The 27,930-nt window shown below is 33.5% G+C and overlaps 1 protein-coding gene across 1 annotated transcript in view; it reads left to right on the top strand.

The window, feature by feature from the left end:
- The window catches only part of SNTG1 (syntrophin gamma 1), a 313,327-nt gene that overhangs the window by 178,341 nt on the left and 107,056 nt on the right, over positions 1-27,930 (top strand). Inside the window, exons 4-7 of the mRNA XM_056485667.1 lie at positions 5,342-5,398; positions 10,970-11,027; positions 13,291-13,334; positions 13,442-13,483. Of these exons, the coding sequence (XP_056341642.1) occupies positions 5,342-5,398; positions 10,970-11,027; positions 13,291-13,334; positions 13,442-13,483 (201 nt within the window). The remainder of the gene's footprint in view (positions 1-5,341; positions 5,399-10,969; positions 11,028-13,290; positions 13,335-13,441; positions 13,484-27,930) is intronic.

Genomic DNA, 27,930 nt, shown 5'->3' with positions numbered 1-27,930 from the left:
CTTGCCAACCTTCTCCAGTTGCACGAGGAACTGAAATAATGAGACAAACTTCAAATGCCATGTGATGGAAGTTTTTAGCAGATGAGCAAGTCTGCTGGTAAACCTTGTTAACACTTAATTCAAATTGGAAATGTGACTGACCTGTGTCCTTTACACTCAGAATGAGTATAAAGCTTGCCCAGTTAGATTAATCCAGAGAAATTTCACTACGAAAAAGGGCAAAGCATTACCAAAAAAAGGTCTTAAAACGTTGAAAATGTATGCAATAATTAAATAATTTTTTTTAAAAATCTCTTATTTTCTTATATCAAAATGTAGTAGAATTATTAATGGCTGATGAACTATATGAGAGTGTGGCCTTGGATATATTATGATATAAAATGTTAACAGGTTGATCTCTGAAGTTGCTGCCAATGAATTGATTTTATCTTTATAGTATTACATTTTAAAACTTATGTTCTAATATTTTCTTCATTTTTTTTCCTCCTACATGTTTCCATGTCACTGTGCTATTGTAGGCTCCCCTCCATGTGTATTCCTTTTTCCCTAACTACTGTTCTGTACTGCTAACCTTTCAGCTTTTTATCATGTTCTTCCATATGTTAAATATCTTGATCTCTGTTCTGTCCTCTGAAAAGAGAGGTCTTGTTTTCTGTCTGCACAAGACAAAATTCCGACTAATTCTTCATACCTTTACTCTTGTAAGATGAATATCCAGACTCACCAAATGACTAACCCTACACTGGGAAAAAGGTTGAGAAATGATATATTTAAGTTTCACATGCTGTTAATTCAGTTTTGTCAAGTTTTTTGAAGTTTCATCATCCTTTTGTTCAACATTTTTGTCTTCTTTCATGGAGATACATTATTAGATTATTAGATCACTGCTTTATATTATACAAGACAGACAGTTTGAAAAGATTGCTAACTAAATATTATTTTTAAGAGTCAGTTAAGCAGTTATAAACTTTTTTTTATATCACATACCAGTCAGTACAAAATACTTGAAGTATTTTCTGTCCTCCAAGCTATTGCTTAAAATAACATTACACCTTAACTAAATATAAATAGTTAATGATTACCTAGGATTCTGTGTTTTCCTTTCCTCACTATTTACTGTTACTTTGTGCTCACATGGTCATTCTACACTTCTGATCTCGCTTATGATGACATTTATGTTCCCCAGAAGATCATAAGGATTTTAAGAAGAAATTTTAGTAGCTCTTTAATGAAATCTTCAAAAACATTGGTTCTGTTTCATTGCATAGTAGCTCTGAGAAAGTTTGGTATTTTTGGTGTTTTTTTGTTTTATGGGGTGTTTTTTTGTTTTGTTTTTTTTTTTTTTTTTTTTTTTTTGTTTTTTTGTTTTTTTTTTAAACTCTTCACTGTCCTTTCCTGTCAATTTTCTGAGAGGCATGGAAAATACTGACAGCACGGCAGCAGCTTTCTGTTTTTAAATAAAATGATAACAACCTTTGTTCTGTTCCAGGAAACAGCAAGAACATGACTCTGAATTCTGCTTTTAAGGGTCCTAGGAGCTCTAACCTTCCTTCTGTTTGTTATGATGTAAATAACAAATGTGAAAATGGAAATACAAGCTCACATAACACTTTGTGTAGTCTTGATAGTGAACTAAGTGTGTCTTTTCATCTGAACCAAATTTTATTTTGTAAACTCTGAGATGAACTTGCTTTTGGAATTTCCAAAACCACAGCAAATTCAATCATAGAATATCATGTGGTGCGAACAGAGGGGAAAGCATAAAAATATTAATGGGAAATCAGTGGAACATCAGTATTTTTAACCTGAACAACACAAATAGTCAATCAGGATACTTCTTCAATTGTACAAATTTTTTTTTGCCTTCCAGAGCTCTTGCTCTGTTTTATTAATGAATAGTTGAAAATCATTTTAAGAACTTAAAGCTATTAGACCAGAGAAAAGCATTTTATTATTATTGTTCATTTGAAATGCTAATTAAAGGCATCAGAACAAAAGAATTTGCTTCAGATTGCTACTTAAGCTCCTTTCTTATATAAATCATTATAATAAAAATAATTTAAATTACAATACAGTGTTTTGCAGATCATGTATATTCCATTAACTTGGGTTGAAAATGACACTGAAAATTGAGCTTAGTTTGGGGTTTTTGAGGGTTACATAAAATAAGCCATGTGCAATTTAAAAATGAAACTTACTTGGACAAAGAAGTTTTCTGCCAAAACATTTCAAAGCAAGTATCTACCATCAAAATACTTATTCAAGTTATTATGCAAATCAAAAGGGAGGGATTCATCTTTATTGAATTAAACTTGACGACCTGCCTCTCTACTCGAAGTTGATTAAGACTGATTTGGACACCTGCTTTGGCCCACCAGCATTGAATGTGTTTATTTTTCTTTATTGATTACAAAAATAAACTTGCCTTGACCAATGGCTGATTAGAGGTGGGTCTTGATCCCAGTCCAAAATTCATGTGTATGAAATGTCTGATGCTTCTAACTGTTCCGGAAAAGCTGTTTCACTGTAAGGTTTATGTGGGGTTTTAAATTGCAGACTAGGGGATTATTGATGGTTAATGAAAGAAATACACATCTTGTATGTAATTCTTATTTGTACTTTTGAAGGTCTTTTGCATATTTGCTATTGTTAGCTAACTTGATGTCAAGAAAATGTAGCTCTGCAAAGCAAAGTACTATTTCTTTATTATGAGACTGAGAGGTGTGTTGAATTAGCCAAGATTAAATACAGTGCAATGCCTTCACTGCACATAACACACCACTCGAATCTAGTTTTTTGGTTTTTTTCTAGTACGTTTTTGAAGTGAAATTCAGTTCAGTAACTGTCTGGTCCCAAAACATTTAATATCAAATTTCAGTAGAGATAGAAAAGAAACTAGAAAAAATACTAGACAAAGCCCTTTGATAAATTATGTTGTCCTGAAAAAGTGTCTTGAAATTTTTCTGGTTTCCTTCCTTATTTCTATATAGTTTTGCCTATTTAGAAATCATCTATACTAGCCAGGGTTTTTTTTTTCACATAAAAAAGTAATGCTGAACTCCAATGTGAAGTATTTCTTGTTTTCTGTCAGATAACACTGGCAAACTCACAAAAGACCCTGGATCTAGTGTTTTCAGGACTATCTTGAGTCTGTCTTTGCTTGAGTGATAATCAAAAAGTATTTTTTTTTACTCTTTTTATGGGTACATTTTTATGGGTACTTATGTTCATGTTGGGCTAAGAAGGACAGCAAGGACAGAAATATTCTGTAATATAGTTTTCTATTAGGTTTTTTAAAAATGTAGCTTCAGCTTAAAATATGTTCAGATGCCAGTATTTACAGTGACTACCAACCTAAATTTTATGAAGTTACATGTTTTTCACTGAGAATATTAGTTTGTTTGAAATTTAATCTGTAGGTGTATTGTCCTTTATTCCATTCATTGTTGATCTAACTCTAGCCAGTTCAAGGCAGTTTAGTGAAAGGTTGCTATTTTTCAATGTCATCTTAGCCCAAGTGTGTTCTATTTGATTTGAGCTTGTATAACAAAAATAGCAGAATATATTGACTAGAGTGTACAAGTCAGGTTCCTGTTCTTAACTCTATGTTCAGTGCAAGCTGGAGGTGGAAACAAGATGAAGTTAACAGGAAAAAATACAGCTCCCAGTGGAGCCCTATCTGAGTGTTTTCTGTTCATTTGTGTAAACTCAGCTTAGACCACACATGAGACTGTGGCCTATATTGGTTTATCCTGAGTATAATGTCAGCACAATTGCCTGCATCTGATACTGTGACAGACAAAAGCTTTTCTAAGTACAGTTTGTGGCCTGAATCCAATCTGTGGGAACTGCAAGTATGAAAGATCCTTTTTAGAGGTTTACTTTAAAAATAAAAATTAAAATGGCTATTTAACAGCAAAATATATGCATTTTTCTTTGAATAAAAATTTGCAAGAGTTTTATATTTTGCAAGCATTAGCCTGAATGCATTAATAGTAGCTCATTTTAGGCAATCCATTTTGCCTTTGAGTCCAAAACACTGGAGGAGTTTATGCTTACTCTTTCCACAGTTACACAGTTCATATTTGTCACAAACATGCAAAAGAAACAAGATGACTTGATTTTCACCAGTGTTACGCAGTAACAGTTTTCCAAAACTTTTATGTGGTAACTCCTTTATTTTCCTTTCTGTGCATGAAGTAAGGAAGAAAAAAAATACATCTGTATATATTTCATGTTGTCACTGCTACATTCCTGATGATATTTTCAAATCTGACTGATGCTGGTAATCTATGCTGCTTATGCTGAAATAAATATAGGTAAATGTAGCATACATGAAGCTTATGCCATGCAATAGATAAATGTGTAATTAAATGAGTATAAAATCAAGATCACATAGGGAGGACATTCAGAAATCTATAACAGTTATATGTTTTAATCTGCATATAAGATATATCTACTAATAGGTTATTTTACCACTACCTAAATGTACTGATTCTAAACGATATGTGGTTATAAAGTCAACAGACAGACTAGGAAAAAAAAATTTGTAAGTGTTCATATCTGAGACAGATAATAGCTTATAGTTTGTACAGCAAACATTTTTAGACCAGCAGTGAAAGGAAAAAGATGGGCTGCTTTTAATAATTGTAGGTTATTTTTAAACCATTACTCTGAGATTAAAAGTGTCTGTTTCCATATTAGCTTCTGGTGGTTTTGTTTGATTTTTATTTTATTTTTTCTTTTTTTTTTTTTGTTTTTTTTTTTTTGTTTGCTTGTTTATTTGTTTGTTTGTTTGTTTGTTTGTTTGTTTGTTTTTTAATTTGGATCATTGCTGTGCTCTAAAACGAATTCATGCAATGTGTGCACGAGGCTTTGGTTAACATCAATGAGTGCTCCTGGCATGCACAAGTTTTCCTTTCAGATGAAGCTGAGTTGGGAAATGCACTGCAGCAGTGCAGTGTATGCACTTAAACATGTAGTGATCGACCTGCACGTGGGACCAATGTCATGGCCTTAACCTCTGAAATGTGTGTGTTGTGAAATTATTGTCCAACTCCTAAGTTCTGGTTTTTGTGTGTTTCTAGGATGGTGTGAATAGGAAAAAAATGGGTTTTTGTTGTTTTTTTGTTGTTTTTTTTTTTTTTTTTTAAGACAGGATCTCTTCTTCCAGATTTTGTCTTTTTCCTGTGGAGCATAGCTTTCATGGCATTTTCAGTTCAGGAGCTCAGAACTTCATTAAAGCAGCAAAAATCAATGTTGAAAAAACTTACGGAAGTATGAATATATTTGTTATGGCAGAAGACATTAAATCTAGCAAAACTTGATTTTTTTTTTCCAGGAAAGAACAGTAACAATAAGAAGACAGACTGTAGGAGGATTTGGATTAAGTATAAAGGTAAGATGATTTTTTTTTTGGTTTATTTATTTCATATCACACAAAACATATGTTTTTATATAATCAGTGTTACTGTTAATGAGTGCAGACTATTTTAGAGGACTAGTGACAAGACAGGAAACATATTATTGTACATTAGATACTGTTACAGCAGGCAACCACAGAACTATGCTGCCCTATGGAATGGAAGGCAATCATTCCCTGAAAATTCAAGCTGACCAACTCTGTAATAAGGTTTGATATAAGAGCTGAGAAATGTTTTCAACTGCATAGACCGTACTTAGCTTCTCTCTATGCTGAATTACGGTGGCAGGCACATGGAACAGCCAATAAGTTCATCATGAATTCTGCTACAAAGAATATCCCATTAATCCACTGCAATTCATTAGTGGGACAGAAAGTGTTATTGCAGGCTTGTATTGTTTATTTTTCTACAGATCAAGCCCCGACAGAAATTTGCCACATTACCATGTTTTTGTTTTGGTCAGCAGGTTTTAAGAAAACAAACAAGTGTAGGTGATCCTTTTTAGGAGAGGGAGGAAGGGTTAATAATTTTTGTCATTGTAATCTATGGTTTTGAAGACCTTACTTTAGCTTTGAATCTGAATGTAGACAACACAAGATTAATTTTATCTTCTAAACACAGCAGTTCTCAGTCTCAAGACAGCAATGGAAAAAATGAAGTGTACTTCACATGAATGCAAAGAGGCCTAAATTATGCATATAGATTGAAAGTATAGATTTTCCTATGAACATCTGCTAGTACTGACCTTATAGATACTCATAAGAAGGATTAACTTGAATTTGTATTGTCATTGATAAGAATATGACTGAATAAAAATATTAATTTTTAAAAATGTCTTAGTGTGCTTGCTGTTATCTTATTGACCCATGAAGACCTCTGTTCAGGGAAAATTAATTACTATTTTGTCACCAAAGTTTCTCATCAGTTTGGTCAACAACACTCAAGTTTTTTTTCCACCAGTATCATTATAGGTTACAGTACACTGAATAATGATGAAGTAGTGAATGTCAGTGTAAAATCAAGTATATGGCTAAATGAGGTTTTATTTAGATGATGCTAAAAATAACTGGTTAGAGTAAAGACTTAAGAAGACTGGAGAGGAAATTTCAAGAGTCAATAAGCTTAATTTTTATATATACTTTACAATGAGCTGTCATTTAGAATTAACATTGCTGACAGTCTCAAGATCACATTTTTAAGAATTACGTACATTGCATTAAATAAAATATAATTTAGAAATATAAATTAAATAGTGGATGTTCAGTAGTCTTTCTTAAATTAATAGAGTTCGGTTATTCTTAACTTTTTAGAGTAAGATTTATTTTCTAGGATTATTTTATATCAAAATACAAAAATAGATGTACAAATACATAGGTGTATAAAAATAGATATACAAGTATAGATATCTTGATCAAAATTAACCAAAGCATTGGAAAGGTGAAGATACTTAAAGTCAGGTGTGAATAGACAATTTTTTTTTAAATAACTAGCAATCAGGTGATGAAATCCCTTCTAATGTCATTAAAGAGCACAGTTGTCTTTAAGAAAAGGAAACCTAATCTAGCTTGGATGACATAGGTTAGATAATGAAAATGGCAAGTTGAATTCTGTGGTCCAGGATGTGTTTCAAGTAGTTTGCTTTATTACTTTGAAATCACTTATTTAAAAAAAAAAAAAAAAAAAAAAAAATCAGTGAATGTGGGACATTTTTGCTAGATCCCCTTATTAGTAGTTCTACATTCTCAAAAGGTGGACAAGCAGTTGGATAGCCAACACAATCTAAGAAAAAATAATATAATCTATTATTATGATTTTAAACTAGTGTAAGAAACAACTTAGAATGGGAATTTACAGTAATTTTTCTTTTTTAGTTTAGTAGGCAAACTTTATGAAAGTCACTGAAATTGACTTTTTATTTGTGTCACGACCTGACATGTCAGTTCCAAATACTCTGCCAGTTTTCTGTTTAAAATGTGTCATTCAATCATGGTTTGCATCTTGCAGATGAATAGAAATTTGTTGTTATGTTTTTGTTTTATCTTGTATGATTCCTGAAACTTTTATTAAAAAACTTGTATTTGTTATTAATTTTAAATAGAAATGTAATTGTTTTAAAATTGTGCTGGAAAGTAGAGGTCTACAAATCACCCTGAAGGAGTGGGAAGGACTGAGGCCTCTCCTTTTTGTGTCAGTAACTTCCACAGCCCCTTGAACTACAGTAGGTTCTGTTGTCTTTCTACTCCCAGACTAATTAAAGATAAGGGTTGTTTGAGGAGTTGCTTTCTGGCTGTGGTGTATGTCAGAGGATGCTATTTATCTGAGGTGTTAATTACAGCAGTACAGTGATTAATGACACTCAATTGAGAATACTTCCTTAAGAATTTGCCTAGTTTTGGCAGTCAGGTCTGGGGTCTTATCAGGTCTTCTTTTTCTTCTGCTAACTTAAAAACATCCATCTATGTCAGAAATCTCACATGAAAAAGTAAACCTTTCAACTTTCTCTTGAATAAATTTTGAAGATGTCTTATCCCACTGCAAGTATTTTGAACCCTTTGAATTACTATTTTTATGAAGAGCAGTGGAAAAATTGTTAATAATTCCAAAATTAAATGAGTTATTTTTATTTACTTTCTATGAGGGAAACTCTTCTTTTATAAACGGTGTATTTCAACTATATTTGTAAAAATCAGAGACTCAGCTAACTGCTTACAAAACCCCGTGACTGTAAGGCTGACTTTTGTCCAAGACCTAAAATTCAGACCTTAAAAAAATAGATTATAATCCACTCTTTTAGGGTTTGAAAACCTGGTATTTGCCTGTATGTCTTAGCTGAAGTCAGTCATGAAACTGCAATTTAATTTTGAATTTTAAGAAGACCTGCTCTGGTTTACACTCTCCTGAAGGAATTATTTTCTCTTTCTTTTTTTTTTTTTTTAGAAAATAAAAAATTAATTTCTTTGTTACACTTAGAACCAAAGACCTCCATCCTTTGTCAGTAAAACTTACTGCTTTCAATTGCCCTATTTTTAATATGTCAAAAACTTCTGAAAAAAGCCCTTACACATAAAAACTGGGATGAGAAAAAAATTTTAGTAGTGTATCATGTGATACTTTGAAAGGAGGTGTGGGTGACCTCTCACCAGCAGTGGCCAACATCCAGGACAGTGATGTTCAAACAGCTGCCAATGATTAGAGCTTCCTCTGCCTCTTCTAGCAGGACCACCTCCACAGGTGGGCAGCTGCTGTAATTCCAGGCTTATCCCTGCTTAAGGAAAACTGCCAAAGAAAACTTGCTTGACAAAGATCATTGTTAGAATCTGGTAGAGGTTTGAGCAATTAAGTCTTCAACATAAATTTGATGTATTTCTGTCCATCCCCTGGTCTGAAGTTATACCTACATGTCTGTACTAGAGGAAGAGAAAATTCAAAGCAGTTGGAAAAGTTGCCTCTGTAAAATCAGATTTTAGGCATGTATACACTTTTTCCTCTGCAGGACAAAGAATCAGGTATGGAGAATGCAGGATGAAAAGCTGCAGTGTCAACTTGAAGTAGTATTCAACAAGATGTTGGCAGAACATGTACAGTTTGCTACAAATTGCTAACAGTGACTGTGTATAGATAGCTGGTCAGCTATTTGCTGTTTTCAGCTTTTAATTTTTTGTTTCTTAGAACAGCAGGCACTACATTCTTTCATTAATTAAAAAAGAAGCCTTTATACCGGTCAAACTTGGATGCAATGAGGGGGGATAATTCTCTTCAGTAGGGTGCTACTGAAAGTTTCCTCAGATCTGTAGTGTAAATGGATTTAGGTAGATTCATTGCAATGACAGAGGAATAATCATGTTGTGTGCATTGAAGGCTGACTTAGTATTAAAAGTAATTCCCTACTTTAATGGAGTCTCAGGTCTAAGGAGGCAGGGAGGCTGTTTTAAACCTTACACTTCTTTGCTGGGCTTTAAATATCCTGGATACTGCAACATGTGTAATATTGGAAGCTTAGGAAGAAAGTGACCCAGTTATTTTTTCTGTTCATTTGAAAAAGTTTGCAGAAATTGAATTTGCAGGTGACTAGAAAATGTGGAGAGTATGGGTTACAAACTTATAAATTTAGTGAGCTTGAACTCATTTTCTGCAGTGAAGCCAACTTTTACTGTTGCTGTTCTTCTGGTGAAAGCTACTGAAAGAAATTCAACAAGCTATAGTGCTACAATTTAATTATTCTGAATACATCTCTCAGCCTAACTGAAATGATGGTAGCCTCTGGTTTTGTGGAGTCAAAACTCAGTCTGTGCTGGAAATATTGATATGTTCCATGCTTGTCAACACCCATGTAATGCCAGTAGAACTTTACCTGTAGACATATAATTGTTGTAATATTACTGAGATCCTTATTAACTCAGTGTTTTTAGGGTAATTTGCACTGATATCCACTAGCAAAATGGACATTTATCTGATTTAACATTCTGTGGTTTCACAGGAAATTAATCTTTATTCCATGACAGAAAGAGGTGTTGCGTGTAGGAGTTTGTTCAGTTTCAAACACTTCAATTTTGCATGAAGAAGGGGATGTGTGCTGTTCCTTATGGATGAAATACCTATGTCAGTCCTTTTCACAACTCGACCCAGAGTGCCTGAACCTAAAAAAGACATCATTTCCAGAGTAAAATCTATCTGCTGAAAAGAAGAGTGAGCAAACTTTATCCAGGATTCCTAGGCAAAACAGCAGTGTGGCAGACTTGTTTCTGGTGACCTGAATTTGTACAGACTGCATTTGAGTATATGCTTTGATGCTCTTGGCAGAGGAAAAAGTGTTTGTCTCTCTGCATATTTGTCTTTACCTTCCTTTGAATTTCCTTTTCATTTGAAATTTATTTTTAATACTTTGTTCTTAAGCACCATAATTTTTTTCCAGTCCCAAAAGGATAAATTGAATGAAGCAAAAGCACTAAATTGTTGTTGAACTGTTGAAACTATCATCTGGTTTTCCTTTATTTCTCCCATTTTATTGAACACCTACTGTTCTATTTCTTAATGTTTCTTTTTCTGTTCCTTGTTGCTTATGCCACTGCTTTCCTCACTCTTTGTGCTTGTGTGACAGACAGAAACAAATAAAGGCTTCTTTTAAGATGAAAAACCCAAACCTTCTTTCGTGTGCTTTTGTTTACCTCCTTCTTGCTAGCGTGAAAACTGAGTGTTCCCAGTGTGGTTGCCATTGTAGCTGGATGTCCATTCTGCTTCTACAGGACACATTTCATACATTAGCCTCTCCAGAATTCACATAAACTAATGTTCTTTTTCTTCAAGTCTGGTAGAGTTCTGAATTCACTTCCTGAGCTAATGATAGCAACGGAGAATTTCTTTATGTGAGACAATAAAAATTAATTACAATCGAATTTTCATTAAGAAAAAGAGGAAATGCAGAATCCAAGTTATTTGCTCAGTCTCTCTAAAATCTGTATTTAGAGAAAGGGTAAAAGATAATTTTAAGTAAAAAGATATTTTTAGTGACTGACAAAGATTTATTCTGTTATTTATTCTGTTATCAGGGTGGAGCAGAACATAATATTCCAGTGGTCATTTCTAAGATTTCCAAAGAACAAAGAGGTGGGTATCAGGTATCAGATTATTACGCTGTACTTTAATGTTCCCTTTAAAGAAAAATGTATTAAATCTTGAGATTCTTCAGTGAGGGTTAAATAAATGCTGTTGTTAAACCCTTTCTCTCTCATGTCTTTATGACCTCTCTCCCTCAGAAATTTTTCTGGAGAAACACAGAATTTATATTTGGAATAGTTTTTAATGTCTTCAACTTTTTTTTTTTTAAGATTATTGTAAAGCATTATTTTTAAGATGAGAAATAGGAAGGTATTGATAGAATGGAAATGTTTAAGAAATTTAACAAAAGACAATGATTTAGTGGCTTTGAATTCCTAGTAGTTATTTTCTGGAAGCTGTAGCAGATTAAATGTTTGGCTCCTAAATCATGGTAACACAGCATGAGAATGCATGACTTTTTAACCTGGTTACTCAGGTAATATTGAGACAGAGTACTGCATAAAGTCTTGACCATACTTACTTTCAATAATGACAGAGCTGTTGCTGAATTTCTGTATTGTTTTAAACTGGCAACTTTTTGAAATTATTGGTATGATGCATGGATAATAAACAGCTCAAGATGTGCACAATTATGAGGGAGGAATGGTATGGTGTACTTAATATCTTTGTTATGTTTATATGTATTTGTGTGAGGCCAGAAATGCAAACTTGGAAACATTTCCCTCCATCTCTAATACTATAATTCTAGAACGCAGCTTCTCCACAACTAAAACGTGCCAGCATAAAAAAAAAAGTTTCATATTCACCCACTCAGATAAAGAGAGATATGGAGGAATCAGCATACTGAGCCAAAAGCCAACCCTGAAAGAGAGGTAGATGTGGAAGTTGGACTTAGGGAGAATAAGGAGGTCTCTCTTTAGGGAGACCCTAAGGAAGGCAGTAAGGTTAACCTTAAGAAGTTATACTTGTGACTACATTCTTTTCAGTATATGTGTAACTTACACATAAATATGTGGCATATATTATAGCTATTAAGAAAGCTATTTAGCACTTCAGGAAAAATAAAAAATATATGCTTAAGTTAAATTGTGCACACTGAAGTGCAATTTTATTTGTGTCTTTTTTTTCCCCCCTGCAGTAGCTGTTGCATTGTTTCTAGCCTCAATACCTAGCTGTGATATAATCTTCGTTACTGCTTTCAATAAAAATACTGCTGATTTTTGGAGAGTGAGTTTTGAGGGACATCTCTTGTAGAAAACAGTGCTGTGTTGAGATGGACTAGAGAACTTTGATACAGAAAATGCTGTTTGACCCAAAGCCTATGCCTCAAAATAAATCAGAATGTCTGTCCAGCAATCATTTAACTATCCATTGTTAAATATAGCTAATAGGACCATTCCTTCAAATACAGACTTGAATACAATAATGTATGTCAATACTGATTCCAGTTTTGCAGCTCATGTAAATAAGCAAAGTTTTTGGATCAAGTCCAATACTAGCTTTTTCCAGACAGTATCTTCTGTGATGATATGGAATACTGAAGGTAATAATTGCATGTAATCTGTAAATTTCCCTTAGTTCTCATGTTAGGGGTTATTAACACCTTTATAGACAGTTAAATAATCTTTGCTATATTTCCAGTATGCTTATAAAGTGTATTTTAGTGACATAGCTCTGAAATGGAACACAGTGTTTAAAAATTGGAAGTGCAAAATTAGATATTGTAAATGTCTTTGTGGTGCAGCTTTGTTTTAAAAATCACAATCATTTTGTCTGGTGATTTTTTTACAATATATTTATTTTCTAGCTCTTTGGTGTATGTAACTGTTATCCAGAATTAATAGTCCCTATTCTTTATCAGAGTTTATCACAGATGCAGGATCTAAAGGGTCCTTTATCTTTGGCAAAACTTAAAAATTAATTTATTTTTTCATAAGGAGCTCTGGAGTCTCCATGTTGCTTTTTTCTCTTTGTAAGAAATTATCTAGTCCTGAAGTCATTTTCTATTCAGAAAAATATGCCACACCTTACCAGAATGGCCTGAAAGGTACTAGTGATTGATGGGTGAAGTTTCACAGTTGTGTGCTTGGGCTGAATAGCCTCTTTTATTGTAACACTGATACACCTGTATTTTGGGTTTAAAAAAGAAAATGCAAGTAATTATTTGGAAGTTTTATGTTGGGGTATTCATCGTGTTTTTGGTTGAAATTTTAAAAGATTATGCAAAAACATTAAATTAAATAAGAATTAATGTACACAGAATGTTGATGTTTTGTACAAATTGAGTGAAAAATCTGCTTTCTGTTTTCAGCGGAACTTTCAGGTTTGCTCTTTATAGGAGATGCAATTCTACAGGTGAGTAAAACTGCAAATTATTTTTTCTGTATTTTTCTAGAAAAGTGAAATGAAATCTATGCTTATGAAATGTAGAGTAAGTCTTCTCTTTATCTTTTTAATAACAGATTAATGGAATTAATGTGAGAAAATGCAGGCATGAAGAAGTGGTGAGCTTTTCTTTTTTTTTAGTCTACTTTTTGTCTTCTGTAGTTGCTGAAATGAGAGTGTATGCTGGTAGCAATGCAGCTGTTTTATTGTTATTCCTAAACAAATATGACTGTACCTTCTAACATGACAAGCAACAAAGTACAATCTTTTCTTCCTAATTCTCTGCAATTACTCTTCTCAGATAGGCTTTTCTATATTAAAGGTGATTGTTTTATTATGAAGATTTGAGCTGTACATATTTCAGCATTTATTCTTCTGGCTAATAGCTGTCAAATTCCAGCAGTGTTACACCTTTCTGGCTGTGTGGGGTCATTTTAATTTCAACAGCTGTAATTCGCACTGTGTTGGAGATTTGCTGTTTGGTTAGTTTTAATCCTATTTAAAAAAAGAGACAAAAGTGTTCATCTGCCACTTATCCTCTGGCTGTTCCTTATGAGGCTGCTCTTCTTTGGTTAAGATCCTTTCATTTTGGGTGTAATATAAAATTTTATTAAGGAGATTTCTTCTAGAGAGGAAGTTTTTGAGAGTTCTGTAGTAGACTGGTTCCACTGGTGAATCAGCTTGCTAAATGCATCATGTACTTTCATCATATTTGACTTTTTGACTCTTCTTAAGTACTTTCAGAAGTAGAAAACCCTTTATTTCAGACAGCAATGCCAGAAATTAGAAGATTAGCAAAAAAATTACTTTTAATTCATGTTTATCTTCATAGCTTTTGTACCTGTATTTTTAAAATAATGTAGTACTGGTATATTTGAAAGCTTATTTTTTTGACTCTGCCAATTCAAGGATGCTCTTTGTGCTTCATCCAGCATTCTGCTATATGGCAGATCATCGAACATGTGCTGTTCAGCTAAAGAGAGCAGGAGTTAATAAAGATGAAGTTCAGATGAGCAAGTTTAGGGCTGGCTGAAAGATTAGATCACTGCACTATTCTTCAGGGTGCTTTTGCACACTTGTTTGCTTTTGGAAATCTGTGCTGCAAATCCTGCTTCATTCTTCAGAGCCTTCACCATAGCCCCTTCAGTATACAGCTGTCTAATAGTCATATTTATATTGCTTTTAAGTTTTGTCTGTGCAACAGTGATCAGTTTGTAAATATTTTATAAGTTTACTGCAGTTTATTTGTTTAATATGCCTTAATATGGCAAATCTCTCAGTGGGATTTAAATGTTGGAATTTAAATGTTGGAATTACAAAACATGAGAAAGATATTACTAAAACTGTAGCCTTGTACACTTGAATGCATCTTGAAAACGTGAAAAAGTAAGGACATCAGGATTTTATTTTCTGCTTTCTGAGACATTCTCTAAACCCTCAAAATGATACATAAATCTCATGTTTATGATAGGGTCATGATTGAGTACTTATGATAAGGTTGAAACCCATTCACGGGAAGAAAAGAGATTTTGGAAAAGCTGAAAGAGGCAATAGACATAGAGTAGCAAGTGTTATCATGTTAAATTTTGATTTATGCCTTGTTTATCTGACATAATCGGCTTCTTAAGCTCCTTGTAGATAATTCTCTAGGAATTAAAAATGGTATCTTACCAGTTTTGAATGTTCATTTATGTGTTTGCAAATGGTTTAGTAATTTAAGGAGCAAATCAATTTTAAATTAAATCCTTATTTTAATCAAGAATATTCTTTAATATTTAATAGCAAATGTTGACTAATATTTAAATAGGATCAAATATCCATATGACATTTTATAGACTAAAATATGCATAAGAGTTATAAATATATAATATAAATTAAAAAGCCAAAGTAAATGAGCTCTGATAATACATTTTTTTCAGAAACATTCACTGTTATATGCTATATGTTTATGGAGTAAATTTGTTGTGAAGCTGCTATAGTGGTAATATATGTGGTTTTGCATTGTGTGGTGGCCTTTGGGTTTAGGCTTAGCCCTCAGTAAAGAGTAAGTACATCAACTGGTGTGCCAGCAGGAGTCACAGGTGGGGTTTTGTCTTTGTCCTTTGCAGCTTGAGTTGTTCTAGGACTTCTGTCCTGTGGGGTCTTTATCAAATACAGGATCTGTAGCTCTAATCTCAAGGTAATATAGAGAAAATAAAAGTGTGTGGAGCCTGGTTGCTTGTAGCAGGGAGTTGAGCAGGAGTTGAAACTTAATTTTCAAGCCTTATTGCATCTAGGCACTTTTGCGATGGCTCTGCAGGACACCTGAACTCAGAGATTTGTTTTGTCCTGATTTTTTCTGTACCTAATTAAGGCTTAGCAGGTACAATGTTCTGTAAGTATATTTTAGTGTTTGGATTGTCTTAATGTCTTAGAAAATATTCATTGTAGACCAGCTACAGTGTAATTTTTTCAATGGGTAATGCTGAAGATACCTGTAGAAAATTCAGACTTGTATCTACAGTGTGGCTCTGAGCATTGATTTTTTTCCTACACACAAAAGACATTGCTGCTTGTGGAAACTTTTAAAGCATATGTCATATTTTCAAAGCTCTGCAGTGAAAAAAATCTATGGCATAATCACTGAAGCCGATTGTATGAAACTGATGATTAGTCCACCCTGGTATTTCATCTTGCTCCACAGATAACCATACTATGTATATAAAATGATTTGAGTTTCAAAATTAGGTAATTTAATCAAACTAATGGCATCTTTCATAGCCAGGAGAATCTTTCCTGAATGTACAGTGATCTTAGTTAATGTTTTGGGCACTCTGTTGTCTTCATTGTCTTTCATTACTTTTGATACATGTGATAGATGGAAAGATAGATGGACTAATAGAGTCTCATAAGCCTAGATAGGTAGGTTTAGTCAATTATTAGTGTACCTTACTGGAAGCCTTTACATGATTCCTTTCTGATTCTTTTGTTAGCTTTAGGTGAATCATCTTGAGCTTAGTTTTCTGCTTGTAGAAGGTGAAAATACTGTTGATAACATCAAAGCACCTGATGAATTTCTAGACTGACTGTCAGCTTGTTGTTTCTCTTGGGTTGTAAAGAGCCCCAGCTAAGTACAGCATAACATTGCTTCAGTCCTAGTGGTAAGGTAAAGACATACTGTCTCTGGTGAAGTGTCAGTGCAGGAGGAGGCTGCAGAAAAAACAAAAAAACCCTAACAATTACCTTATAAAATGTCTCTCAGCATCTCAAACTGTGAGTTTCAGCCCAAAAAGTACAATATGAACTTGTGTGTAGAAGAAGATTCTATTATATCTGTTTAAATACTTTACTTTTTGCTCTTTTTATTCAGGATGTTTTAATTATTTCTTTTTCAATAGATTCTCCTTCAAATTTTAAATTTTGAAAGGCTGAAATTAGGAATATTCACAGACAGACCTATGAGTTTCAGCTTTTGTCTAATTAAGATCCAACAATGCATAACTTGTCAATTCACACACCTAGTGGATGTGGTTATCCACCGTAATAGATATGATTATTGTTAAGGCTGGAAATTAATGTGTTTCTAGCTTTTATCTCCATTTATTGTCGAAACATAAAGACAGACAGACAAGCACCAACATAATGCTGTTGTATAGACATTTTTGGTGGCTCAGAGTCTAGCCAGTACATCACTAAAAATGGACAAGATTTTGGGAGAGAGGCCCTTGAGCCACTTCTGAGGGGCTATGAATAGGAGAGTATGTCAGTTCAGTTGGATACTTCCAAAAACCTTGTGTTGGATCTACTATTCAGGGTTGCAGTGCACCAAATTGTCTAGAGCCAAGGTATAATTCCAATTAGATGAATTGTGATATGTTTAAGATTGGCTCTGTTCTTAATGTTGGGAATAAAGCATCTCAAGTAGTATCAATAACTATGGTTACATATCTCTTTGAGTCTTAGCATCTGGTTTTTGTTTCTTTTTTATCTTAGGCAATAGAAGAAATTAAATTACTATGGATACGAAGTGATTTTTTTTCTGTTTGGGGAACATTCAGGGAATGTTTCAAATGAAAAATGATAGCTTGCATATAATTAATAGTTAATGTGGCATTTGGGCATTCCTTGTAAAGTAACAGGAAAAGCTCCTGTGGTGGCAGGTAGCTATAAAGACAGGATAGATGGTCAGGCTTTGGTGGATTTTATTTAAAGGTAACTACAATGTGTAGCACCATGGTTCAATTCAGCCACTGCTTGCATTTTGCATAAGACATTTTTTCCAGCAGAATGACCTGATGTGAGATGTCCTCATGCACTTCATTGAATCTTTTGCTTCTCCCTTTTCTCAACATTCACAGCAGGGCTGTAACTCTGCTGACTCTCCATGAGTCATTTATGTTATTTGAAAATGGCAGCGTAGGGATTGTTGTTGCTTAACTGCAGTCATCTGCAGCTAATGAAACTCTTACTCTGGCCTTTCTCTTTAAAACTATGGTCTCATTCAAACTGATTTTTATAAGTCACTGCGAAGAGTTTTGGCAATGTTTTTCATAAGTGTTTTTAAGCAGAGGAATGAGCATATTGTATTTTTAAGAAAGGACTGGAAATCAAATGATCTGAAATCTCACTTCATCTTGACTTTGAAAATGTGTCTTTTGGTAAATTATGTTTTTATCTTATCTTTGTTTCCTTGACTATGAAACAGAGACCTAGGCAATTATCAGATTTATCTCTCTGAGTTCTATGAAGTACTTCTGAATCTGTTATAGAAAAGTATCTCTGCACTAATATTTGGCAGTTTCATGAAGTGATAACAGCAACCTGCAAACACAGATTAGCACTTCCTCATGTTGCAGAGATCCTGTAGTTTAAAACTCCTGGCACAGCCCTTTAATCCTTTCTCCATTCTAGACAGAATGGCGACCTTAAATGTGGAAGCTGCACAGTTGGTGCTTCTAAGACTATAATTAATCTGCAGTTTTCAACTTCTCAATTTAAAAGGGAAATGTAAACTTTATGGAAATCCAATCTTTTACTCTTTCCATACAGCTGCTGTTTTCAATCTAAGACTTGAGTAGTAGTAATAATAATAGTAATAATAGTAATAGTAAACTGATGACACCTTAGCTACTCTGGCATAATTAATGAAAATACCTGTTATTGAATATCCTAATACTCATGAAATTTGAGCTAATAATAATAATGTGTCGAATATTTCAACAATGATTTAAAATAAGTGTCCATCAAGTGGAAAAGAACCTAGCAGCTTTAAATAGTCTACCTGTGTGGAAATGCCTAGAATCTGGATATATCCTGGAGCAGTATGCTTAATATGTCTTCATCTGCTGTTCTAATCTGATTTTAGCTATGTTTTTCATGCTTAAATAATTTTTAAAATTGTGCCAAACTTAGTAAAACTTGACTTTATTCAAGTACTATGATGTTAGAGTTTTAAAATATGTTAATATGTTGCTAGTCTTCCTAATTTATATTTTCATTTCTTTTTCTCAAGATACCTGTAGATCTATTAGTCATTTTATTAAGATTTCATCTTTTAAAACCACTCATCATTACTGCTGAGTTTTAATAGAAGGGAGTAGAACATGCCGTCATGACTAATACCAGCCCTACATGATTAATATTGTTATTTCCTTATTACATAGCTACAGTCCTCAAAGCAAAAATCCATTAGGGTTTAGTGGGATAGAAGGAAAGATTGAATCACCAGTTATGGCACAACATCCTTCAAATAACTGCCCTTGCTTCCTCCTTTGTCATACAGGTCTATTAATTCTGAAAGCCGGAGCTGCAAAAAAAAAAAGCAGAAATTGAGGAGTGGATTTAAAGTGTGCACCATCAAATATACTTTGTTTGTGACCCTGTTTACATTGATATTTTTACTGTAAGGGCACAAGTTTCTCTGCTTCCTAGCAAATAGAAATATTTCCATGTTTATTTGTACATGTGTGCACTTTACCCTCCAAAAGACTTCTTGAAATATTTCATTCTGCACAGTATCTCCCAGTTATGGAGCTACACCTCAATTAGACTTTAGTTCAGGGACCTAGTATTTTCCTTTCTGGGCATAGCCTCCAAAAGGCAGAAGAAGTAAACAGACACAAAACACTCCAACTTAATGTAGGAAAAATGAAAACTCCTATGGGCCTGGAAATTATCTTCTCTCGTCACTATTAAGAAGATTTCATTTACTCATAAGTACTAGAAAATATTGCCCAACTGCCATCAGTTGTATTTTCTTTAAACTGATAACAGCCATGTGATATAGACTGAAAGCAAATGTTCACCTCTAAAAAGCAGCTTCTGTATTTCTAATATCTTGATGTGGACCTGAAAGAGCAGTGGGAAGAATAGAGCAGGTGTACTCATTTAGGTAGCCAGGAGGAGTCACAAGTAGGAGGTATGCTCCAAGAAGTGCAAATGTGCACACACATAGTCTTCTGACAACTTTCTGGCAGTAAAAATACCTGATTTAACTCTTCAGATATGTCATTGTTCTGGCTGTAGTAAAATGAAATGGGTGCCAGGAAAAAACTTTTAATCCAGGGCTTATCTAACACCTGTACATATTTTAGGTCTTTTTTTCTCTACATTGGGTCTTTGTCTTTTGACAGTTTGTTCGGTGGAGGAGGAAGAGGAAAGGAGAATGGACTCTATATAATTTTTCTATAGTATCCAGTGTTGGCCTGTTCCAGCCATATACATGGATGTTTCCAGATGGCCCACCCCATACTTCTCAACCACTAGTATGGTACAGTATGGTACTGGTGTTTTGGTATCTGTTTGTCAGCACTGGGCCTATTTCTGGATTTTTATTCTTTTTTTTCTTGTGCCCTGATAGTACTGATGTTTTTATACAAGTTCAGTTTGGTGCTACCTGTTTCTTGTTAGCTGTTTTGGAAGACTCTGGCAAGTAAAACAGCTTGCAGTAGTAAGAGTTTCACAGGTCACAGGAAGAACTTCTGTGCAGGTTTGGTTACTGAGGGAAGAAGCTCTTCAGTAAAAATTACAACATTTACACATTCTCTAGATTTTTGTGCAGAGACCTGTAAGAATTACCTCCCTGTGCTGTTAATACTTTTCTGAGCAAAATGGAAAATGGTCACTCCTCAGGCTGAACTGGCATTATCAGAATAATGACATCTATTTTTAAATGTGATCTAGAAAATATTCGTCGCTCTATTCCACTTCACTTGCCCTTGTCAAGCCAGCAATGATTGAGAGCATTTAAAAGACTCTAATTGTGCTGACCTGTTAAAAGGAATGTTCAGGGGACTGTTCTACATAAAAGAAACTCTCATATTTAAGCATTGGCTTGCAGCAGGAAGTAATGAGGATGTTTCTAGATTTTCTGTATTGCCTACCTTTTCTATAATATTCTGAGCATGATGTACTTACATAGTAATGGATAGACAGGCATGTTTCATGAAATCTCTACCATTTTTCAGATATCTTGAGGTTATTTTGACATTTTTTGTTTAGTGATGTTTACATGGGAAATCAAATACAAAATGTATTCAAATGTATCCTCTGTGCACTTCAGGTCATGTGATTTCTGAATCAGTGATTGCAGAGAAATGTTGGTGAGGCTAAAGTTTACCATAATGAATGCTAAAAGATAAAAAATTTTGTGAAAATATCCATCACCAGGAAAGGTCAGAAGTTTTCACAGACTATGTGAAGCATCTTTCTATCAGTCAATAAGTGGAGTTTTAGGATAAATTGAATCACCTGCACAACAATGGCAACAACAAATGTGTGAAACAAAGTTATTTTTTTCCCCTATTAAACTATTGGGAGCTTTGTAAATTGAAAGCATTAAAGCATTTAAAGTTTTAATTTTACTTTTACAGCTTCAGCTTTTAGAATTCCAGGATCTTTATATCTCAACAGGAAAGTGCTATCTAAATGGGGAATGTTTTGTTGAGTCGAAGCATCTGTATATAATGTTCATTAGATATCATGGAGTTAAGTAGCATCAGGAGTGTTTTTCTTATTTTCTGAATTTTTATCAAAAATGAGAACACAGAGAAAATTCTAAAGTTAGAATTACTATTATTTGACAGGCTTGGACTTTCTAAAAGTGAGGCCTGTAGTTTGTGCATTCAGTTGTAATATTCTGGAATAATAAACTAGCAGCAATGTAATAGAATTATACAAATAATTATGGGGTTTTTGTATTGTTGAAGTTGCAAATTTTGTTTCAGAAAACACATTCACTGTATACACACATTCACTCAGTCTACAAATTACTGTTTTTATAAGATGGTATCAAATGGTAGTTAACTGCTGGCAATAATAGATTTCTGTAATGTTTTTGCTTAAGAAAATAAGAAAAGGTAAAATAAGGGTTGCAATTGGATAAGTAGCCTAATCAGTTTTGATTAATATATCAGATTTATGCTTATGTTTCAAAGTTACAAAGATCTCATGCTATAAACTGATTAAAACTGTAATTCAGCACTTTTTTGTCATTGTGCTGAAATACAAATTATCTTTTTTATTTCTTTGGAATTATATGCTAATCTTTTTTGGTTCCAAAATATCTATAAATATTCTCCAGTTAATTAAAATATAGCTTGAGTACCTCCAAATCCATTTTTGCCAAGACTTTTGAGATTTATACACTGATGAAAATGATCTCAAAAATGTTAAGGCAATATGATTTCTGAAATTTTAAGATTATAATTATATTGGATCTCAGTTCACCAGAATACATATATATTTGCCTAAAATTATGAATTGACATATTTTATTAAGTTGGGGACTTTCCTTTTTACAAATATTTTTGAAGAACAATGTAATTTTCTCAACTTCAACTAGAAACAAGGCAAATAATCAAGGGAAGAAAAACTGTCACTGCATTAAATGGCATATAAGAATTCTATGATTCAGACTCTTGTGTTTTTTCAGCTGAGAACTTTTCCCACTGGGCACTTTCCCTGAAGTACTAAAATATCTTTCTCAGAGATTAGATGCTGAGCAGACAAGAAGCTTAGCAGAATTAACTGCTTATATTGATCTAAAACATTACTTCAAATACAGATTTGTTCAAGAATTTTTTTTTGTTTTATTGAAGTTGATAACATTTAAAACTGAACAAATAGGAATAGGTTCATACAGTAATATATATTCAAATATAGAATTAGAATTTGATTTCAAACTCTTTAGGACCACTTTTTATTCATTTTTCATGAGCATTTATATTCTGGTGCTTGATTAGTGTGACTATTCATGAAAACTAAGTGTTAAGGTCATATTTGCCAGCAGCAAATTTTATATAGAATATGTAAATGTGAAATTTGCTACTAGCTGTGTGTTTGACCCCAGCCTTGCAATGGGATTAGTGTGAGCAAACTCTTGTTCTGGGAATGATCTTTCTTTTTTCCCCTAGATCTGGAGCTCTGCATAGTCAGGCAAAATGTTCAAGCCATGCAACACTTGTATTGTTTTCTGCAATCTGAGACATATTTCTGTTCATAAAATGTCTCAAAATTTAAGACTGCACTTCAAAATGCTATGTCAACTGAATTCTTTTTTACTCTCGAAGCATTAGGAACAGGAACAATAGCTGGCATGTTATACAGTCTGGTAATTTGTATGCATTTTGAATACTACTAATGAGCCTTTCAAAAATTGCAACCATAAAAAATTGTACTGGTTTAGTAGCAGTCTTAGAAAGTTCATATGGAATTCAACCAGGAGAGCACTTTTTTCTGGTAAATTTGAATTTTAGGAACAATTTGACTAAAGGAGCAACAGATTCTTATATATTTAATAGATTATTAGGCAGCTTCATTTTTTTTGTTAATAATCAGGGTTAAAAAACTCAAACCAGTCAAGCTCATTACTATAATAATAATAAAAAAAAGTGCATTATGATCAACTATGAAAAGAAATAACTCCAAATTCTTTAAATAAATAATTTTATTTGAATTATTTCTTCCTGTTGAGGACATCACATAATTCCAAGTTATTGTCTAGTTTCTGTCAAAGTTTTCTAGAGAAAAGCATTTCCACTTCTTGCTTTGATTTTTACCCTTACTTAAAAAAATAAAATTGTTTAAAAAGCAAAACTTCTGTATAAAGCATTTTTTTTTAGTATAATGTCTTCCAGCAAAAGAAAAATGCATATCCATTCATAAGAGGGTTTCTAGTGATTTTTATTCCAATTGTAACTGAGTAAGTCTAGGAATCATGCAGATAAATGGAAAATTGTGCTTTATTCTGGAAATATTGCTGATTATTTTTCTTTATGTAACATGGGTAATGTCTTTAGCCTTTTGCTATATTTTGTATTTTATGTGACTTTTGTATAGGGAGTGGAGAGTCATAAGTGCTAGGTCATTCATCTAAGGTTTTCTTGGATGATTGCTAAGATGTGGCTTTTGGTTTTGAGAGATGATATACAATGTTTTTCTTCAATTCAGCTCATGATTATGTGCTGGGTTATGTTGTGTTCTCTTACACTGTTGGATAGATCATGCATTCTGTACTCTTTTTGTTTTCTAGAATATTCATTGCATTATCATGCATTGTATGCTATAACACTTGCAGGCCATGAGCAAAATTTAATATTCTACATAACAGATACTAATATTATTACCTGTTGTGCTGGTTTTCACATTTCATTTATTAGTTATTTAATGAATGAAGCTCTGGCCTGTATTACAACACAAGGTTTGTTTGTTTGGGGCAGCTCTTATCACCAGAAAGTGTTATTCCCATATAGTCTGTCATTTTTTTGCAGTTTGAGGTAATCTAAATCTGGCTTAAGTAGATGTTGGCAAAATCTGTGATGAAATATTTAGTTGGTGTATATTATACATACCTTAAATAATCTTTTTCTTTAGTCCAAGAGAATATGTCTTACTAAATTTCTCTGCTTTCATTTAAATATGTTTTTATTGATCTCTTACTATCTGAAACTCTTACTGGACAATTGCACCACCAAGTATTGGTTGGTAGCCTACAAATAATTAGTAAATTACAGTTCTGGCTTATTCTCAACACTTTATACTGAACTAAAATCCACTAAAATGATACTATTTGTATGAGTAATAAAGGTTGATTCTGCAAGGGTATATGCAGATAATTATGAGTTAGGAGAATTTCTGCATATTATCTATGAATTAAAATATGGCCTGCTTAAAAGAAAAGAAAAAATGCTTTGAATCTTTATGTCATGCATCTTTGAAAGTAAATGTGCAAAGCCTCTGGGGCCTGCTTAAAAAGTGTTGCAGGTGCTACAGATGTTGACAGCTTTTTCTGAAAATTCACCATAACTAATTGAAAGGAAATAAAAGCCCAAACAATATTGTCAGCATAGACTACCATAATGGTTGCTTTCCAGTTGTTATGAAGTCCAAAACCTTGTATCTTAAAAAAGCAATTCTCTGTAGATTGATGGGAAAGCCTAGCATTCATCTGGCTGTACACACCACTGCACCATGATGTTGTGCATGCCTGTGGAAAGCTTTGTAGAAGTCAACATGTGCATTAGGTAAATAGGTTACAACACTGGTGTAAAGGCTTCTCCCATTTTTGTAGGAGTTTTGTTTTCTAGAGGGTTCACACATTTCTCCCAAGGCAGCTTTAGTCTTCATCTGTTTTTGACAATGTTGATTAAATTGATCCCAAACAAAATCTGAATCCTATGGATACTTCTGAGCTATACTGATGAGAAGTTTACTGACATATATACAATTGTACTGAAAGTGTGTTGTATATGAAGATGAAATCAGAATTATGCTTATGAATTTATAACATTTGGCATATAACATAAATTTTGGGGTTGAGTATGTTGCCTAAATACAAGTGGGGATTTTATAAGTCTCATAGAGTTGTAATATACAGTTAGAAAACTATCCTAAATTTTTATTGTCTAAAAGCATTCAAGTTTCCTATTTCATATGGAAAAAAAAATGAAAATTACATGCTATTTAATTTCAACACACTGGGAAAAATCCCATTGGTATTTTTGTAATTTTCAGTTTTTAAGAGATTTGTCTTGTTCCTCTTAGCCAGTTGCTTTAGAAGCCATTACATATCTAATTCAAAAATACGTGTTCATGAATTAGCTTCAACAGAGAGAAGGTGGCCAGCAGCCGAATACATAATCACATTTAAGAAGTGGAACATCTGTGAGTGTTTAAAGTGGAGAACTCTGTAAAACTGTGGAACTATAAAGTTCATTTACTGTAGCTGAATAATCCTGGAGAAGTTGAACCATTCATGGAGTAGATATTGTGAAAACAAAGTTCTGAACTCGGGGATGTACTCACTACAAATAGATACGCCAAAAAAGCTCATAAAGCTTGGAAACAATTTGGCCTGAAGCCTTCTAGTTCTTTGAGGTTTTTTTTGTATTCATAGGTATTTTTTTGTCCTGAGTAGCTGCCTATCATGTAGAGCTGAATGGCTATTAAATGCATCTTTGTGTATTTTTTCTATGGACCACAGTCCCACACCAATGTAGTCCATAGGTTGTGAATCATTAGCAGGACTCATTGTTTGATATTGAAGTGAACATTTGGATTAGAATCAACCACCAGCTGGGATGATTCAAAGAATATATTGTCAGATCATGGTAAATAATGTATTATAATTGGAATCTATTTAGGAGTTGTTAATTTTTATATTTCAGAATATCTTATGAAATGTTTCAGTTCAAGAACCCACGATGTCCCATAAGACCAATGAGTCATGGCCTCCAGGTTATGTTCTTAGTTTTGGAAGACATAGCATTTTTTAAAGTTCCAATTTCTTGCTTTTCATAATCTTTGTATTGGAGTAATGGCCTTCTAATTATTTAATATGAACTTTGATGACCAGTACATGCAGCTTTTAGTGAAACATAATTCAAAATCAGGGTACATGACTTACAAATGCAAATTACGCACTTATAGCAATATTTTTGTGTGACATTAATACTAAGATTAATGAAAGAAAAACAGGATAATGCTGCAGACTTTTACTATTTTTTTGTTTGCATAGATATCTTTTGCTAAGACACTGCTATATTTTCAAAGCATAAACATGCAACTAAGCAATAATTAGTTGCAGCATACTACTATTCTGACTGAAAGAGTGATAAACATTTTTGTCTTGATTGTTTGTGCGCATAAGAAAGTTTAAAGATTTCCAGAGCACTGCTGGCAGATCTTTTAGACATACTTAGAAATGCTTCATTCCACAGGTGTTGGACTTAAACATTTGAAACCATATTATTTTTTTCCTAACTTGATGTTAAATAGGTCACTGAAGAAACAGTAGTATCTTTTTTATCTTGGAAGTTCATTGAAGGAAGAACTGACATGAGTGTATGTCCTCAGTGTCCTATATTTGGCCTACTGTTACCTGGTGGATGTTTTTTATTTTGTAGTTTAGTTATGTTTTCAATAAATTTTTATTAAATTATTCTCTTTCTCCTATCTCCTCATTATGCTTATCATATTGCTTGCATCTGATTATTTTAGTCATTCCTGTGAAGGAAATTCTGTACATGTCTCTCAGTGTTAGTTAATATAAGTGGCTTGCTTGTCATGTGAGCTGGAAAGATGATGAAATCTATTTTTAAAGGAGGATCACTTTTTTTCCTTAAAATTCCGTATAATGCTTTATACGGCAGTTTTGAGGTTGCATGTTCTGGTACTTCTGTGGCTAAAGCCCATGAGCCTCTGAAAACAGGTAGAGCAAGCATCAGTGAAAGAAGCCTGGATATATCTAAAGATGACTGGTATGATGCTGTACATCTGAGGAACCACCTAATGGTCTAGTTTAAACACATGCTGTCACCTGGGATCAAGAGTAATTTTCCTTCTAAGTTGCCAGTCTGATGGGACTTGTCAAAAAGCAAACCCTGAATATCTGTGTATGTTGCTCTGAAATTATCTATTGTGTAGTGCCTTAGTAGTTGGAGCATTCACTAAGCAAGCACTGCTTCAATTCCATTGCTGTATCATCTTGCAGGTCCATAAACCTCTATATGCACTTTTCAGATAATTCCTTAGTGGAATTATAATTCCTTAGTGGGCTCTGGAGGGTGTCTTTGCTGTAAGTTCTTATGTTACTGCATTCCCCTGCACTTTTTCAAAACAGTAGCAGGATACAAGCAGAAGAGAGCTCAGAATGTCTTCCTGTGTTCTTGGGAAGTGCACTGTTCTGCCCTGCAGTTCCTGTCCCCGTGTTTGAGATAGCCCACTGTTCTAGTGTGCAGCCCTTTGGGTTTGTGTCTAAATATCTAACATGGGTTTTTGGAGCCACACAGCAAAAAATTAAAACATACAATTGTGATAGTGTCAAACTATAGTCTAAAGTATACTTTTATTTGTGCAGCCTGAGTGGGAACTTCTGTCATAAAGTAGTCTTCTAGTTCACTCAGTATGTAGGAAAGGGAAATTTTCTGAAGGAACAAAGCTTTGATATCTCTTGATATTATATTTCTTGATTAATTTTGATTGTTGGCAAATACTGTGATAAATATTAGATCATGGGAATTAAAAACTCACTATTCACTGACGTGTTCCTAATAATTCTGCATTAACTGTATGGCTTTTACTAAATAAAG

Source organism: Oenanthe melanoleuca, chromosome 2, assembly GCF_029582105.1.
Source record: "Oenanthe melanoleuca isolate GR-GAL-2019-014 chromosome 2, OMel1.0, whole genome shotgun sequence".
NCBI classification, from domain to species: domain Eukaryota; kingdom Metazoa; phylum Chordata; class Aves; order Passeriformes; family Muscicapidae; genus Oenanthe; species Oenanthe melanoleuca.
Note: the sequence above shows the minus strand (reverse complement) of the source record. Positions and strands in the feature narration are given on the sequence as shown.